This window comes from Anser cygnoides, chromosome 3 (genome assembly GCF_040182565.1).
Source record: "Anser cygnoides isolate HZ-2024a breed goose chromosome 3, Taihu_goose_T2T_genome, whole genome shotgun sequence".
Taxonomy (NCBI): Eukaryota; Metazoa; Chordata; class Aves; order Anseriformes; family Anatidae; genus Anser; species Anser cygnoides.
This window is the reverse complement of record NC_089875.1, coordinates 74,469,513-74,484,131: the sequence shown is the minus strand read 5'-3', so window position 1 is coordinate 74,484,131 and position 14,619 is coordinate 74,469,513. Positions and strand designations below refer to the sequence as shown.

General features: G+C 41.8%; 1 protein-coding gene across 9 annotated transcripts in view; it reads right to left on the bottom strand.

The window, feature by feature from the left end:
- BEND3 (BEN domain containing 3) overlaps positions 1-14,619 on the bottom strand; it is a 150,184-nt gene that overhangs the window by 46,410 nt on the left and 89,155 nt on the right. For 7 of the 9 annotated variants that reach the window (XM_066994452.1, XM_066994455.1, XM_066994454.1 and 4 more), the window contains exons 5-6: positions 5,193-5,366; positions 2,662-2,793 (exon numbers count right to left, since the gene is read on the bottom strand). In XM_066994452.1, the coding sequence (XP_066850553.1) occupies positions 2,662-2,793; positions 5,193-5,366 (306 nt within the window). Of the gene's footprint in view, positions 1-2,661; positions 2,794-5,192; positions 5,367-14,619 lie in introns of those variants that run through there. The other 2 variants (XM_066994447.1, XM_066994449.1) reach the window with 2 other exon arrangements.

Sequence of the window (14,619 nt, the reverse complement as noted above, 5' to 3'; positions counted from 1 at the left end):
AGCAACTATTTTATTAGTTTATCTGAAGATGAGCATTTCTTTGTCTACAGCAGTATTTCCTAGGAACCATTTAGGATTGGATTTTTTTTTTTTTTTTAATATTCATTTCAGGACTCTACTCCAACCCGTATTCCTTTTAAAATAGACACCTGACCAAACAGCTCATTAAGCTTTTTAGTTTTAAATGCAAAAAGGGGGAGGATTTTGGTGGTGAACTCAGTGAGAACAGGAGAGATTCTGGTCTTTATAGATGATCATTCATTCATGAAGATGTCTTTGTGCATGTGCACACATATATGCACACCCACGCTTTTTTTTTTTTTCCCCCTCCTATGACAAGGCTTTCCTCTGTACACATCCCAGGTCCCTTTTAAGTTAGTCTCTGAATTCCATCCAAATCAGAAGCTAATCTTCTCAAAACACAAATATTCAGCGTTGATGTAGCCTTCCACACCTGGGTATCTGGCACGTTCTGCTCTTTCCAAATCAAGTGACAAGCGGGCTTTTAAAAGGTCTCCAGCTCAGCAGCAGAAAGATGCATACAGCTGCCTCCATTCAAAAGCTACCATGGCAGCAGCGCCTGTGTCTGGACCTCTGGTAAGGGAACTGTGGTGAAACAACCACACAAGTCCTGGGCGCTCCACAGCAGCGCAGGCATCCTTGATGAAGACATTTATGAAGGCACTGAGTCCTGGAGACAAGCTTTCTGAGCAGTATGCACTGCAGAGGCTACCAGGTACAATACAGCTCTCTGTCCTCTTTCCTGAACTCTAAGACCTTCCTGCTGGAGGAGGAAGCTGCCATGAGAAGGTGCTACCTTGAACCCGTCATATGAATGTTCATACAGACAAACAATTCAAAGGAGAAAGCCAAATTACTTAACAGTAACTACAGGTTCATAATGTGATTTCCATATGCCTAGTCACAACTCAGCTACTAGAAAAATATCTGTCTGACAGGGACAGAGTATATTGTGCACGCTTTGCCTATTTATACCACACCAATGACACTGCAGAAGAGGGTGGCTTATGAGCACGGTGTTATCTGCCAACATGACAAAGCCTCTGGTTTGAGTGCTTGGCCTGTCTTGAATGTCACAGAGTGAATGTGACTGCGGATGATATCTCAAAGAGCTGGTAGTTAATGAAAAGTAATTTTCCCTTCTAAACCATTAGAAGCCAAGAAAGGCTCCTGGACTAGACGTTCCACTTTGTATTTAGCTAAAGTAGCAGTTAGCAGATACTTCTGTGTAGAGCATGTCATTTCTTTTATTTTTTTTTCCTTCAGCAAGAACTGCTTCATTGTTTCTACAATGCCCATTTTTGGTATGAGAATTAGCAAGCAGACAGACGGCACTCCTGGAATCCTGCAACCTCCTCTAGATTCTGCAGATGGGAAATGGTTTCAAAGCTTTTATGAAGTGTGCTGTGGTAATACCATTATTCTCCAACTGCAATCATCCAAATCCATTTACATTCAACTCACACATGAGCCTTGTGTTGAGACGGTAGAATTCCAAAATTTCTCTTCATACGCTATAAACTATCAGGCCTTAATTCCCCTAATTTCAAAATGACAAAAAGTTCATTTTGGTTCATGATTCATACACACACACACACTGCACCCCTGCAAGGCTGTAGATGCTGCACGTAAGTCCCAAAATTTCACTGCTGAAGAGACTGCGCCTCTTGCTTGCGGTATGTGAAGGCAGGCTGCAACCTGGCCATCATAAACGCAGAACTAGCAGAAGCTCAAACTTCACACCCTGCGATGCAGAGTTCTGCTTTCAAACCAGGAAGGAAAGGAGCCATCAGCAAGCACATCTTGAAAAAAATACGTTTGCACAGAACTAGCTTATTATCAAAGACAGCAAACTTTCTACTGAAGAATCTGTGTAACAACAGCAGGAATTTCCACAGTACACATCACAGCTGTTTAGGCAGGCAAAACATGTCTGATTGATGCAGAAACACAACAGCATGCTTAATTTTGGCCTTTTTTTGTGTGTTTTCCCCCCTTTCTCTCCCTGCTCTCTTGTTCAGTTATCGAGTTTTATTTCTATACCCAGGAAGCTATTCATAGACCTGAACCCACAGTGCTACACAGTTATGTAAAACAGATACACACTTATGCCCTTCCTCTTTTAAGTATTAGAGAAAATGACAGCTGAAATAAAAGAAATGAGACTAAGGACATCAGCCAGCTAGATCTCACAAATAATTTGTAGTGGTCATGAAGCTGAACCCCCCAGGTCTTCTCCCCCTATCGAAAATTACTGTTCCCAGAGCAAAGGTGGCAGAAGGAAATGTGTACCTACCTTATGGCCACCGTAATACAAAGTTCTTTGCATTACACTGACAGTGAAAGTAGCTTTAAGCTAAGACATGGGACTTTGCAGAAGTAGAGAGCAACAGACATATGCTCCATGCAAATGAATGCGCTTGTTACACTGACACACAGAAGTTTAACGGAGCTCATTTATCAGCTCCTTTGATTTTACCCTCCCAAAAGCATGAAAGAGAAGTGTTAGAGAGCAGAAATAACCTTTGTATTGTCTTGTCTGTTGTCAGTTTCTGGGTTTCTCTACAGACTGAGAGCATAGGCAATGAAATGAGATACAAATGGCAGAACTACGAAATTCTAAAGAACGTTTTAATTTACCTCTCTGATTTGTTTAATCCATGCATCCCTTCCAAGGAATTCCTGATGAAGGACTGCAGGAGCACAGTTCAAACTGAAGGCCATGATGTCACTAGAACTTTCTTTAACAAATGGCTGAAGGTCCGAATGTAGCTGAAAGAGAAGAACATCTTTCTTGTGTTTCCAGAAACAGCCTACACTTTTACATCCCTCCACCAATTCGAAGTCCATATCCTGATTCTATACCTACTTGCCATTTTCTGCTTTGACACTTGTCTTTTAGTTGCACTTCAAGTTTGGGGGAGGGAGAGGAAGAAGGAGAAGCACTGCAGTGGCAGAAAGCTGTGGTGAAGATAAGTATGTAGAGTACCTCCAAAGAAATATGTGAAGGACAGCTTGCAGAGCTGGGCAAGTGGTGGGACAGCCAGGTAGGGAACTGTTAGGTGGAAGGAAGTGGAAAAAACATAAAGGAAAGAATGATCTAGTCTTTGGTGGAAAGAAGATCATTTTTTCATCTGTGAAGGTAACACATTCTACTTTTCAGTACCTGAGGAAGTTGATGCAGTATGAACTGCTTTCTGACAAAGGAAATGTTACACAGCTAGCAGCTTTCTATGAAAATCATGTGATCCCTTATATACAATTATATTAGTCAATAGTGAAAGTATTAGTATTAAAGCATGCACAAAATATTATGGCTACAGTCTGCACTAGAAGCAGTTTATTCAGAGTTGTACCTCGTAATAGCATACAGTGGTACTTTTGTGGCAGCAAAGTTGTACTTTAGAAAACCACTTCATTTTCCTGGAGGAACTAGAAACTGTCTAAATCAACTGAGCAGAAGTGGATGGGAGGTCTGCTTGCCCATCTCAGACTACATCTGTATTTGCAAGTAGTGCAATACCGAAGGAGTGGATCTGTAGGGCAAAACAAGAGTACTGAGGACCTGAGTTTCTACACTGTGTTTTGCTTTAGACTAGCTCTAGCTGTAGACTGAAAGACTTCCAACTGCTGGAAAACACCTTTCAGTCCAGTCTCCAGTGAAGAAAACCCAGCTTACAGAGAAGACACTGAGATACTCAAACAAAAGTGCACTAAGTGGGGCACTCCTGACTGAGCTGAAATGCCAACACAGATACACCTCTGTGCAAGGCCTGTGACCTTCAAGAGAGTGCTAGAAGGAAAATTAAGCATGCACAGCCGTTTTCCAGTCACTGTCTCACCTCTGCATGAGGGAGGTCAGAGGCCCTCTCTGGGAAAACCTACTGCTGCGGAGGTTTAGAATCAGAGAATATCCCCAGCAGGAAGGGACCCACAAGGATCGCAGAATCATAGAATGGCCTGGGTTGAAAAGGACCTTAAAGATCATCTAGTTTCAACCCCCCTGCTCTGGGAAGGGTTGCCAACCACTAGAGCAGGCTGCCCAGAGCCGCATCCAGCCTGGCCTTGAATGCCTCCAGGGATGGGGCAGCCACAACCTCTCTGGGCAGCCTGTGCCAGTGCCTCACCACCCTCTGAGAGAAAAACTTCCTCCTAATATCTAACCCAAATCTCCCCTGTCTTAGGTTTAAAACCATTCCCCCCCCTTGTCCTATCGTATCAACACATGTAAACAGGCGTTTCCCCTCCTGTTCATACACTCCCTTCAAGTACTGGAAGGCTGCAATGAGGTCTCCTCACACAGAGCCTTCTGCTCACTGGATCACTAAGTCCAACTCCTGCCTCCACGCAGGACCACACAAAAATCAGACTATGCCTGAGGCTCAGTGCTGTGACCACTGCCCTGGGGAGCCTGTCCCAGTGCCCGACCACCCTCTGGGTGCAGAACCTTTCCCTAACACCCAGCCTGACCCTCCCCTGTCCCAGCTCCATGCCGTTCCCTCGGGTCCTGTCGCTGTCCCCAGAGAGCAGAGCTCAGCGCCTGCCCCTCCGCTCCCCTCGTGAGGGAGCTGCAGGCCGCCATGAGGCCTCCCCTCGGCCTGCTCTTCTTTAGGTTTAGGCTGCTACTGTCCTCATCTAGTTACCTCCCTCCTTGTCCATCACCTACCCCCTCCTTGAAGTTGCCTCCACAGCAGTTTAGTCAGAAGGGAACACAAGTATCCTTCAGCCACTGCAGCTCCTGCCTCAGCCTCGTGTGCTGCTGCAGGCAGGCAGACTTACAGGTACAAAACCCTGCATGGTGGCAGCTGAAACCCAACATCTGCGTCCTTATGCAGCTCCTGTTAGCGGGATAGTGGTTTGAGGAAGATCACAGGAGCAGAGAAGAGGAAGTTTTAAGCTGCTACAAGACAGATGAACTAGAGGGACTTTAACAGGGCCTTGAATGAAACAAGCCACATTGCTAGAAGTGTGACTGTGCCAGTTCATAAGCACTGTTCATACCAGCAGTTTCTGCAAACATATTCATACCAGGCAGCAGCCACAACTCTCAACACCACTGACCTACTGGCAAAGGTCTCCGGCATAATGCTATTACAGAACAGAGCTCAGGAGCAACACATCTTACAAGTCTTTCCGTTTTTAAGATCCCAGAATGAAAGAAAAAGGTGTACCTTATGACTCATAGACATGTGCTTTCCATACTGAAATGCCATGTCCTGAATCTCAGCGCTGTGCTTTGCTAGTTCCATTGCAGCCTGGCAGCTCTTTGCCAGCAAGGCACTATGTGACAGGAAAACCTGCTCCTTCCACGTAGATATTCCGATGTCATCTGTAAGACAGTTCTCCTGCAAATGAAAGGAAGGTGAAAATGAAAACACCAAAACTGCAACTGTGTCAGCTTGTGGAAGTCAACAGCGTGGCACAGGGTAACACCACACATGGGGAATAACAAAACTCTGGGTGCCAAGGTGCCAAAGAGAAGGGCACTCTTTTGGGGATGGGGAGAGAAAAAAAAAATGAAAGAATAAACATGCCAGCAAACAAATTCTTAGTTTTCTGCTCAAAAAGAACAACCCACAAAATATGTGGAACTATCAATATACTCCACATAAATCCTTTTCTTAATGACTGTATCGATACCTTGAACATTAACAGTCAATTAGGTTGCTCTGGAGGTAATGGGCGGAAAAAAAGAAGGAAAAGAAAAAAAGAAAAGAAAAAAGCAAAGTAGATCTGCATTTCAGCCCCTTGCCAGTAATCAAGAACCAGCAACCCCAAACGAACAGGGGATGCCATTTGAGAGGTCACTGTAATTTCTTCCTTGCAGTTAAAAAAAAAATAAGATGAATCACAAAAGGAATAAAAAATGCTTATAGAACTTCATTGGAAAGATGAATGGCAGTGATAGAGGATTCGTATCTCTTCCCTCCCATATTAAGGATGAAGAAAGACTGAAAGTATTTAAAAATAAATAAATACAGCCCTGCTTTAGAAATGTCAGGTATTCATTTTCCCAAAGGACTGATCGAGATCTCAGTGATGCCTCTAGTGAACTTTATCACCTTGACTGGCATGTCAAAGACGCTTAACATTTCTGAAAATCCTCTGCATCCAAAAAATTAATGTGAATTGCTTTCCACAAAATGGAAATGTGTGTTAGTTAACATGAACCCAGGTTTCTTCCCCCAAACCCAAATCCAATTGTATCAACATTTTACTATTTTACTAAAGTGTCTTTAAAGCTAGACACGACTTGAAATCTTTCCCACATACCCACGCTACTGTCACACCTGCAGGTATTCTCTAAAGAAAGGAGGGGGAAAAAAAGAGAGAAAAAAAGACCAGACCAGACTGTTTTGCTTAGAAAAAAACTAAAATCGGTAATGAGAAACTACAGAAAAAATTTCAAGCATATATATCTTAAAAAAATTGTAACTTCTCAGTTCAGTCAAATCTATAGCATACACGAAGCCAAAACATTTTCTTAAAGAGTAATTTAAAATCTTCCAATATAACAAGTCTTTTCCTTCAACGTGATGTCAATTAAATTAGTCAGAAATGAGTAAGTAGTAATTTTGTGTGACCCTATAATTTTCTCACAAGGTATTATCTGTCGTGAAATTGGTAACAAATGAAATAGAATCCATCCGCACAGGTCTAATTTTCCTCCCTTATGGGTATCACCCAGAAGTGCTGCGTTACAAGGGAGAGGATAATCTGAGACTAATGGAAAAAAGTAGGAGGATTCTGCAATGCCAAGTAACACAGTGCTGTATCAAAATGCCGTTGCTTTCAGACACACTATTAACTTATACAAGGAAGGGGAAGAACAGAGAAACCACATGTTTGCTATTATGCATGTGATAACTTACAAAGTCAAGCCCGAACTTTCCTCGTGTTTCATTTTACTGTAGTATTTTTGTTTTAATATCTTAACTCAGCCCAGAGCATGTACAAATTCCCATGACTGGCAAAATGTCAAAATGAGCATTTAATTCAAGTAGTTTCCTATGTATTGAGCTGCTTTTTTTTCCACTTAGATATAGATCAATTTATTTTAAATTTAAAATCAGGAGCTCTTGGAAGACGCAACATAATCTTTTCCTTAACAACCAATCTGCTCTTAGAGAAAAACAGAATTTACTAAAATTTTCTGGATGATACTAGAAATTGGCAGTGATTTTTATAATTACTTGTTTTAAATCCAGCCAAGACAAAAATGCTCTAGAAAGGTATCCTGACATAATTTATTAAGTTGAAAGGCTTTCCGAACACCTTCAACTTGAAAATTTTAGCCTTCCTGAACCTTTGAACAGTAACTGAAACGCAGACATTATCAAATATCAACTGCAGGAACTGAAGCAGCTTAAACAGTCATTCAAACTAGATGTACACAACAAAATTAATTCCATGATATATTACAAAAATATATCCTTTTTAAACAAGTTGAAATTTCATCACATGATTGAAAGTGATGGCATAACAAGCTACTGTCCACTCCATGAGCATCATGTAAGCTTCAAGCATCTAAAACAGACATCTAGCTTCAAAAAATTACAAAAAATTGAGACATTATAAGATACAGTATTAGTCTTAAAAACATGGCTATTGTGAATCCGTGGGTACAGAAAGAAGCAAGGACTAAAAATGAATCGTGTCCATATGGATCTGCTTTAGCATATGAGCTTGCACACCAAAATATAGCTGATTTTAATCACAGAAAGTCTTATGACCACATACCTCTAAAGCTTCTGCTTGTTAAGAGGTCAAGAGCAGACACAACCTTTCTTCAGCAAAAATTTCCGACAAACTAAATGCCATGTTTTCCCAAAGATAACTCTCATGTTATACCACTGTCCAAAAAGGACACTGCATTCTTACAGGTTAGGTAAAGAAATAGCTAAACATTACTTTAAAACTTTAAGGGAAAAAATAAACTAGTTCTAGATTCCAAAGTCTGAGAAAACTGAAGTACTGGTGATGCTTGTTATTTTTATAGAATTTTTTCACTGTTTTATATTTTTTTATTTATTTTTTAGTCAGCAGGGGATATTTCCAATGATAAAGATGACAGTAGATATCAGCTAGCCCAAAAGATTCCTAGTGAGTCTTCCACTCCAAGTAAAAGCCTTTTAAACTTTTAAACTCACCAAAATCAATTCTGGCTGTAGTTGACAGTGCTCAGACATTTGATTAACTAATGCCTACAGGCTGACCTCATCAAAAAGCTCTGCCCCCAAGAAATGGGTCTAGATCCCAACCAACTCTCCTGCTGCTTGGGTAGCAGAAGCTGGGTGAAGAGACAAATCCCTCAGCATCTCCCAAAGAAAGCAGCCAATTCCAGGTCCAGATACAGTTTGGGGAATGCTGGCATGGGAGTACGGTGAAAATATTTGAACCCACCTTGGTCAAGCACTACTTCTGTGTGAGTTATGCTCAACTGAAATGGTCCTCAAGGGTCTAATAGTAGGTCTTTGCTTTTCTTGCATACACGTTTTGACAAATCACTCACAATTTGAAAACTTCAAGAATCAGTGTTTTAAAAATGAATTTTTCAAAGCAGTAACTGCAAGTGGGAAATTAGGAACAGCTGAGGGTGCTCCCACTTTTATTAACGTCAAGGTCAGTTACTGCTTTGTGAGAAAGAAATTGGCTAGTTGAGGTTTTTCTGTTAAGCTATTACTATAATTTAAATCCGGTCTGAAACAATCATCCCAAGCAACAGGAAACAGAAAGACCTCTCAGAAAATGAAATCACGGGACAAAATATGTGATCATAACCATCAGGAAGGGCAGCTTTTAGTAGTTACAGTAAAATGCATCCCTAGTGTAAAAGTGGCACTTACAATAACTCAGTTTGATTTGTCACACCAGAGAAGATGCTTATACACAGTTCAGCTGAAAACACAATTCAGGAAAACATGAATGAAAACTCTATCTTAGAAGCACACAAAATCATTTGCAAAAACAGGAAGGAGTAGAAGTCAAAGGACTTTTCACTTCAGATATAGTTTGTATGAAGGGAAGCTTTATTTTAATACCATGGCAGCTCTTTCTAAGCCATCTGCTGTTGCACAAAATGATCGAAATGTCTGAACCACTTATATATCAAACTTTAGTTCAATTTTCCGTGGGCAAAGAATCCACATAAATACAGAGAAATACTGTGAAATCGTTTTAGCATTTAAAGGTTTTAAATTAGATAGTTCAAGAATTTCCATTTTACATAAATAAGCCCAATACAGTTATGAGTCTCTCTATAGCAAGACTCTGCAAAACATCTTGCACGTGTTTCTTGTAAGCTTTAAACAGATGTATTCCTGCTTGCTGAACATCACAGGACGTGTTTTATTGGTCTGTTAATACATGTCTTCAGTGGTTTTGGAGGAAGAAGGGATTCTGCAAATTGGTCAATAAAGCATGTCACTGACTACCTAATACTTTTACTGTGAAGGAAGTAAAAAAAATAAATTGAAAAATCATAATAAATTAAAATATCCACATCTGTTAGTTTAAAATCACTCTGGAAAAGCTTAGTATTTAACGAACAAAGCAGTAAACAAATAGCATTGGCCTTGTTTCTAGCTATGATTTCTACCCACCCTCTCCCCCGACACGTTTACCTACTCTTCACAGATGCTCTTTACTCAGATTCTGTATTTTATCATTCCCTTTTGTCTTGTAACAGAGATGTTTTTTAAAGAAGAGCTCTGACTGCTTCCCTGCTAAAAGGTCATTTACATTACTCAAAATTAAATTGATTTACCTTCTATGGTAAAATTTATAGTAAGTAATGGATTTGCTAAGACAGACTCATAGCAGTGCAGCTGATGAACATACGCAGGATCCCAAAACATTATTCCTCAAAGCAGGACTGGTGACCAAACATGGAAGAATGGCTCTGCAGGAAAGTAAATTTCTTTTCATTTTTAAAATTCTATTACTCTAAAACAAATACCTGTTAATTCTCTATTTGGTACAATGAGTACTTGCCACTAATATATTTCTTTTCCTTACTTGTTTTACATACGAATTCTACCCAATTTTCAAACAATTACACTGAAAATTTCCAAAATACGTAGCAGCTCCTCTAGCCATCAGAAGAACATATCCGAAGTAGTATTATATAACAGTCTCATTCTGACACTAAAAATGAGTTTTGGTAACGCACATCTAGCATCAGCTAGAATACTCTGGAGGTGAGAAAAAAAGGAACACTGCCGATTCCCATGAAAATCCGTAATGCTTCGAGACTGCAAGAATGGTCTGCCAGGTGACACACAAGAGCCAACACACAAGTTCTGCTCTCGATTCTGCTGCTTTGAGCTTCCACATATTGCTCTTCCCCTTTATGTGAAAGGATAGAGACTTCAAAGTATTATTCGTTAGTATTTGTTAACTGATCTGGGATATTAAGACAGAAGGTGAGACAGCAAATATTTTGGAAGCCTTCAGTCTTCTAAAAGTAGGAAACAGAGACACAGTGGCAATGTTTTTTTCTATTAAAAATAGATATTGTGATCACAACTGAGGGCCTGATAAGACAGCTTTGCACTCACTAAAGGCATACATTTTTATTTCCAAATCAGACCTAGATGTAGGAGAGGCAGATGGGAACCAGAATCGTCCTTTACTCACAGAATTTTGGGTTCTGAGGTAGGACTTGGCTCACAAAGCTGCAAAGGTTCATCACATCGCCCCTTCCTGCTCCAGGTTATATGCCAGAATATTAGCTTAATCCACTAATGCAGTGTCTTAAACCACAACAGCTATTTGCTACTTTGAACATGAGTGGTGGCCCTAACCTTCAAGCTCTCTTCGCAACCGAAGCCTACACTTTATAGCTTGGATTCTCACGGCAAATACAGATGAAAAGCTAAATATTTCATCTTTATTTTCCCCCACTTTACACAGATTTAATGACTCATTATGCAGACACAATGAAGAATGACTGAACAGAACATACTACAACGAGATGGCTGTAGGACTGCAAGTAGTTTTATGGAGAGAAAAGTGGTAATGAGAGCTGTCAAATGATTATACCCGTTACACATCTTCAGGAGTAAATAAGGTCAGTCCTGTCAGGTCAAAGGATCCTTTCAATTTTCTTACAGAGTCATCTAAATGAAACAAACTGAAAATAAGCTATCGGGTAAACATGGACTTAGGGTCTCATAAAAGAAATGTGAAATAAAAGAAATAAAAGAAAATAATGAAAGAATAGAAGAAAGAATAAAAGAAAAGAAAGGTGAATTTTGCTGAGTTATTCTTGTCTAATGTAAAAGATAAAACCATCTAGATAGACATCCAGCAAAGCTCAAACAACCCAGTGCTAAACAAGAAATCAAGAAATTATACTAAATTAAGAAATTATACTATTTTATGCTACTCAGAACCTTGATAACAACTGTATTAAAGGCATATTTAACATATGAAGCACAACTTTCCTGCCTAAAAAAAAAGGAAAAAAAAAAAGGTGAGAAGATATCCTTCTGCTTTTCTAAATTTAAGAATTCCCAGCAAAGAAAATGCCATCATAACATCCCTATGCCCTACTGCTAAAAGGAAAGCAAGCTTGACATTTGAGACTTAGTTGCAGAGTAAATTAAAGCATTTGTCTTACCTCCAGGAAACATAGTTCAGATTTTGGTTTTGGTCAAATTGCAGTTAGTGATGGAAGGAAGAGGCACAGAAGATACAAATAAGGCTAATAGCTGACTTAGTCCATTTTGCAATCTTTGCTAAAGAGATATTCAGCACATGAAAGGGACACTGCCTCAGCAGAACAGTGTGAGGAAAGCAGCAGGGATACGTCTAATATACAACAGGGAACTACATTTCTCAAAGGACAGGATCAAAATAAAATGAAATAGACACCACAGTTGTTTGTTCTGGGTCTCATCAGGCCACATATAATCTATTATAAAGACTAAACTTCAGACACTGTCAATGTAATTTTCAGTACCTACTATGCCATCACACTAATTGTGTTTTGAATTAACTGGGCTCCTCTTAGGAAGGGTGTACTGTACTTTTCATCTTGTGTTAGATGGAAAAAGTCACTGAAACAAAATAAGCCTTTTGTATTTGTAAGCGGGCCAGGGTAGGGTAAATATCATGCAGCTGTGCTTAGCATATCTCACACTTCCCCTACAATCTACACATGGAGTGGTTCAGTAATGCAATAGAAAATAATTATTTTCTAGCTACTCTAAGATGATATAATTATTCCCTGTCAGGACCGTCAGCTCAGAACTTTGCCAAATGAAGAAAAAGAAGACTAAAACCTTCAGCAATGGCAAGAGCCCAAAGAGTCTACACCATTTCTCGTTTATACAGGACCCATTGTTAAAATAAAATAGTCTCATTGCTGAGATGAACTAGTAGAGTTTTGCTTCTACCCACAGACAAGCAGTTGCTATTTTTTAAATCTGATGTATCTAGAGTTTAGTTGTATTTAGAAGCCTGTGTGAATATGGGAAATACAGTTTAAAACGTTCCTTGCAAAAATTTCAAAGATGCCAGATATTTTACCATTTAGCCACAAGCACAGTCCTTGTCAGCACCACCAAAGGCTGAAGTTCTGCTTATTCTTGGATTAAAAACAGGAGGTGCAGGAGCACTGCAAAGTGCTCAAGAGCTCCGAGCACAGCATCCCCTGCCTGCAGCCCGGTGGCCTGGCCAGCCCATGGCCCCATCTATCTCCCGAAAGTGCCATCACTGCTCTCCTGCTACAAGTCTTCACCTCGTCAGAGGGAAGAGCTCAGCTGACCAACATGACTACTCCCTACCTAACTGATTTCAACCAAAAGATGGATATGCTGAAGCAAGGTTGGTTGAAGTAATATGCCTTTGTTTTAAGTAACACTCTTCATGGCCCAGACGTGATTAAGCTGGTGGCATATCCACAGCCCGATGCTCTTCTTGCCCACTGTGGTTTTGGCTGGTGTACAGCCATCAATACAGGTATCTACTGTGGTTGTAACCCATGAGATGAGAGCTTCGACTGAGTTCTTAATTTACCTTGCTGCATACGTGCAAGACATATGCATGGAAGATGTATGAGGAGCGGCTGAGATCACTTGGCCTGTTCAGCCTGGAAAAGACGAGGCTGAGGGTTTTAGTTGCTGAAGAGTAGTGCTCTTTGTTCAATTCTTTGTTTTAATTGTTGAAGAGTAGGGACAAAACGTTTCCCTTTTTCCACTCACCACTGACATCGTCCAACTGCCAGGACTTTTCAACTATGATGGAGAGAGGCTTGGCAGCTACATCAGCCAGTTCCCTCTGGACCCTGGATTCATGTCATCAGGTCCCACAGACCTGTGCCTGTTTAGATTCATCAGGTGGTCTCGAACCTGCTCTTCACTTACAGTGGGTGGGACTTTGATCCCCCAGCCTCCATCTACGGGTTCAGGGAAATGAAAGACTTGGGAAGCCCGTCTACCAGTGCAGACGGAGGCAAAGATGTTGTTGAGTACCTTGGCCTTCTCCACGTCTGTCGTTACCAATTATTCAGCTAGAGAAACTCACTCCTAGGATAAGAAATTAGACACCTATAATTGCTTACACACTCCTATTTTCACCCCTCAGTCTACTATTTGTACAAATGTTAGAGGTGCATGGTGGCCCTCGCGGACTCCTCCTGTCACCCCAGCGCAGCAGCCCGAAGGGAGCTGGGTCCTCTCTTGTGCTCTTCCTCGAGGCTCTGTGCAGAAGGGATGCCACCTCTGGCACAAGTGCTGGGGGATGGGAAAGAAGCACTCACACAACCCCTGAGAATTGGCAACAGAGTTCTTTATTGCCGGGACATCTTGCAGGTAAGCCCGCGGGATGTCCGTGGTGTTTGGGGGCTCCAAGCTAATGCTTGGGATGGAGCCTGTGCGACGATGAGTAGGGGGCTGGCCGGGCACTCCTGCGACGCTGTTGGTGGGCTCTGATGGCAGAGAGCAAAGACGCGCCGCGGTAGTCCCAGGTCTGATCTGGCCGAGGTGGATCCACTTCCATCAGTTCCTCCACATCTGCTGGTGGATCCGACTCCATGGGCTCCACAGTGTTTGGCAGGAGGACAAGCCAGTCCTTGCCCGGGACTGCCCAAACGGGACGCCTTCTGTCCAGAATGTTTTCAGGCCAGGGTGCCGAACCAGGGGCTCGTCCACTTCCACCCCTAGGTCCCACGCCACTGTCCAGTTGATTGTCATTTGTGGGTCCGATGCTGCTGTCTTTGTTTACAGCCACGCTGTGTTCTGGACTACGGGCAGGCCTCTGCTCCACGCGGCTGTCCAGCTGACACTCCCGCCTTCGCCCCACACCACCACTACGCCAATGGTTAGGCCCAGGCCCCCTGTCGCTGGATGGCTGAGGGGACAGCCTATTCCCCGCGTTGCTGCGGTACCAGTGGTACCGCCTGTAAGTGTCCATGGACTGTGCGCCAGAGGTACCTCGGGCACTGGTGTCTGTTGTGCCGCAGGCGCAATCTCTCTGCCCATGACACTTCTCGTTAGCTGCCTTCATTCTCGGTGCTTCCTTGGACTGCATCGCTGTCCTCACACCGAAAATGGCTGCCGCTCGCCTTGCTGCTTTGGGTCTTCTTCCTGCCGC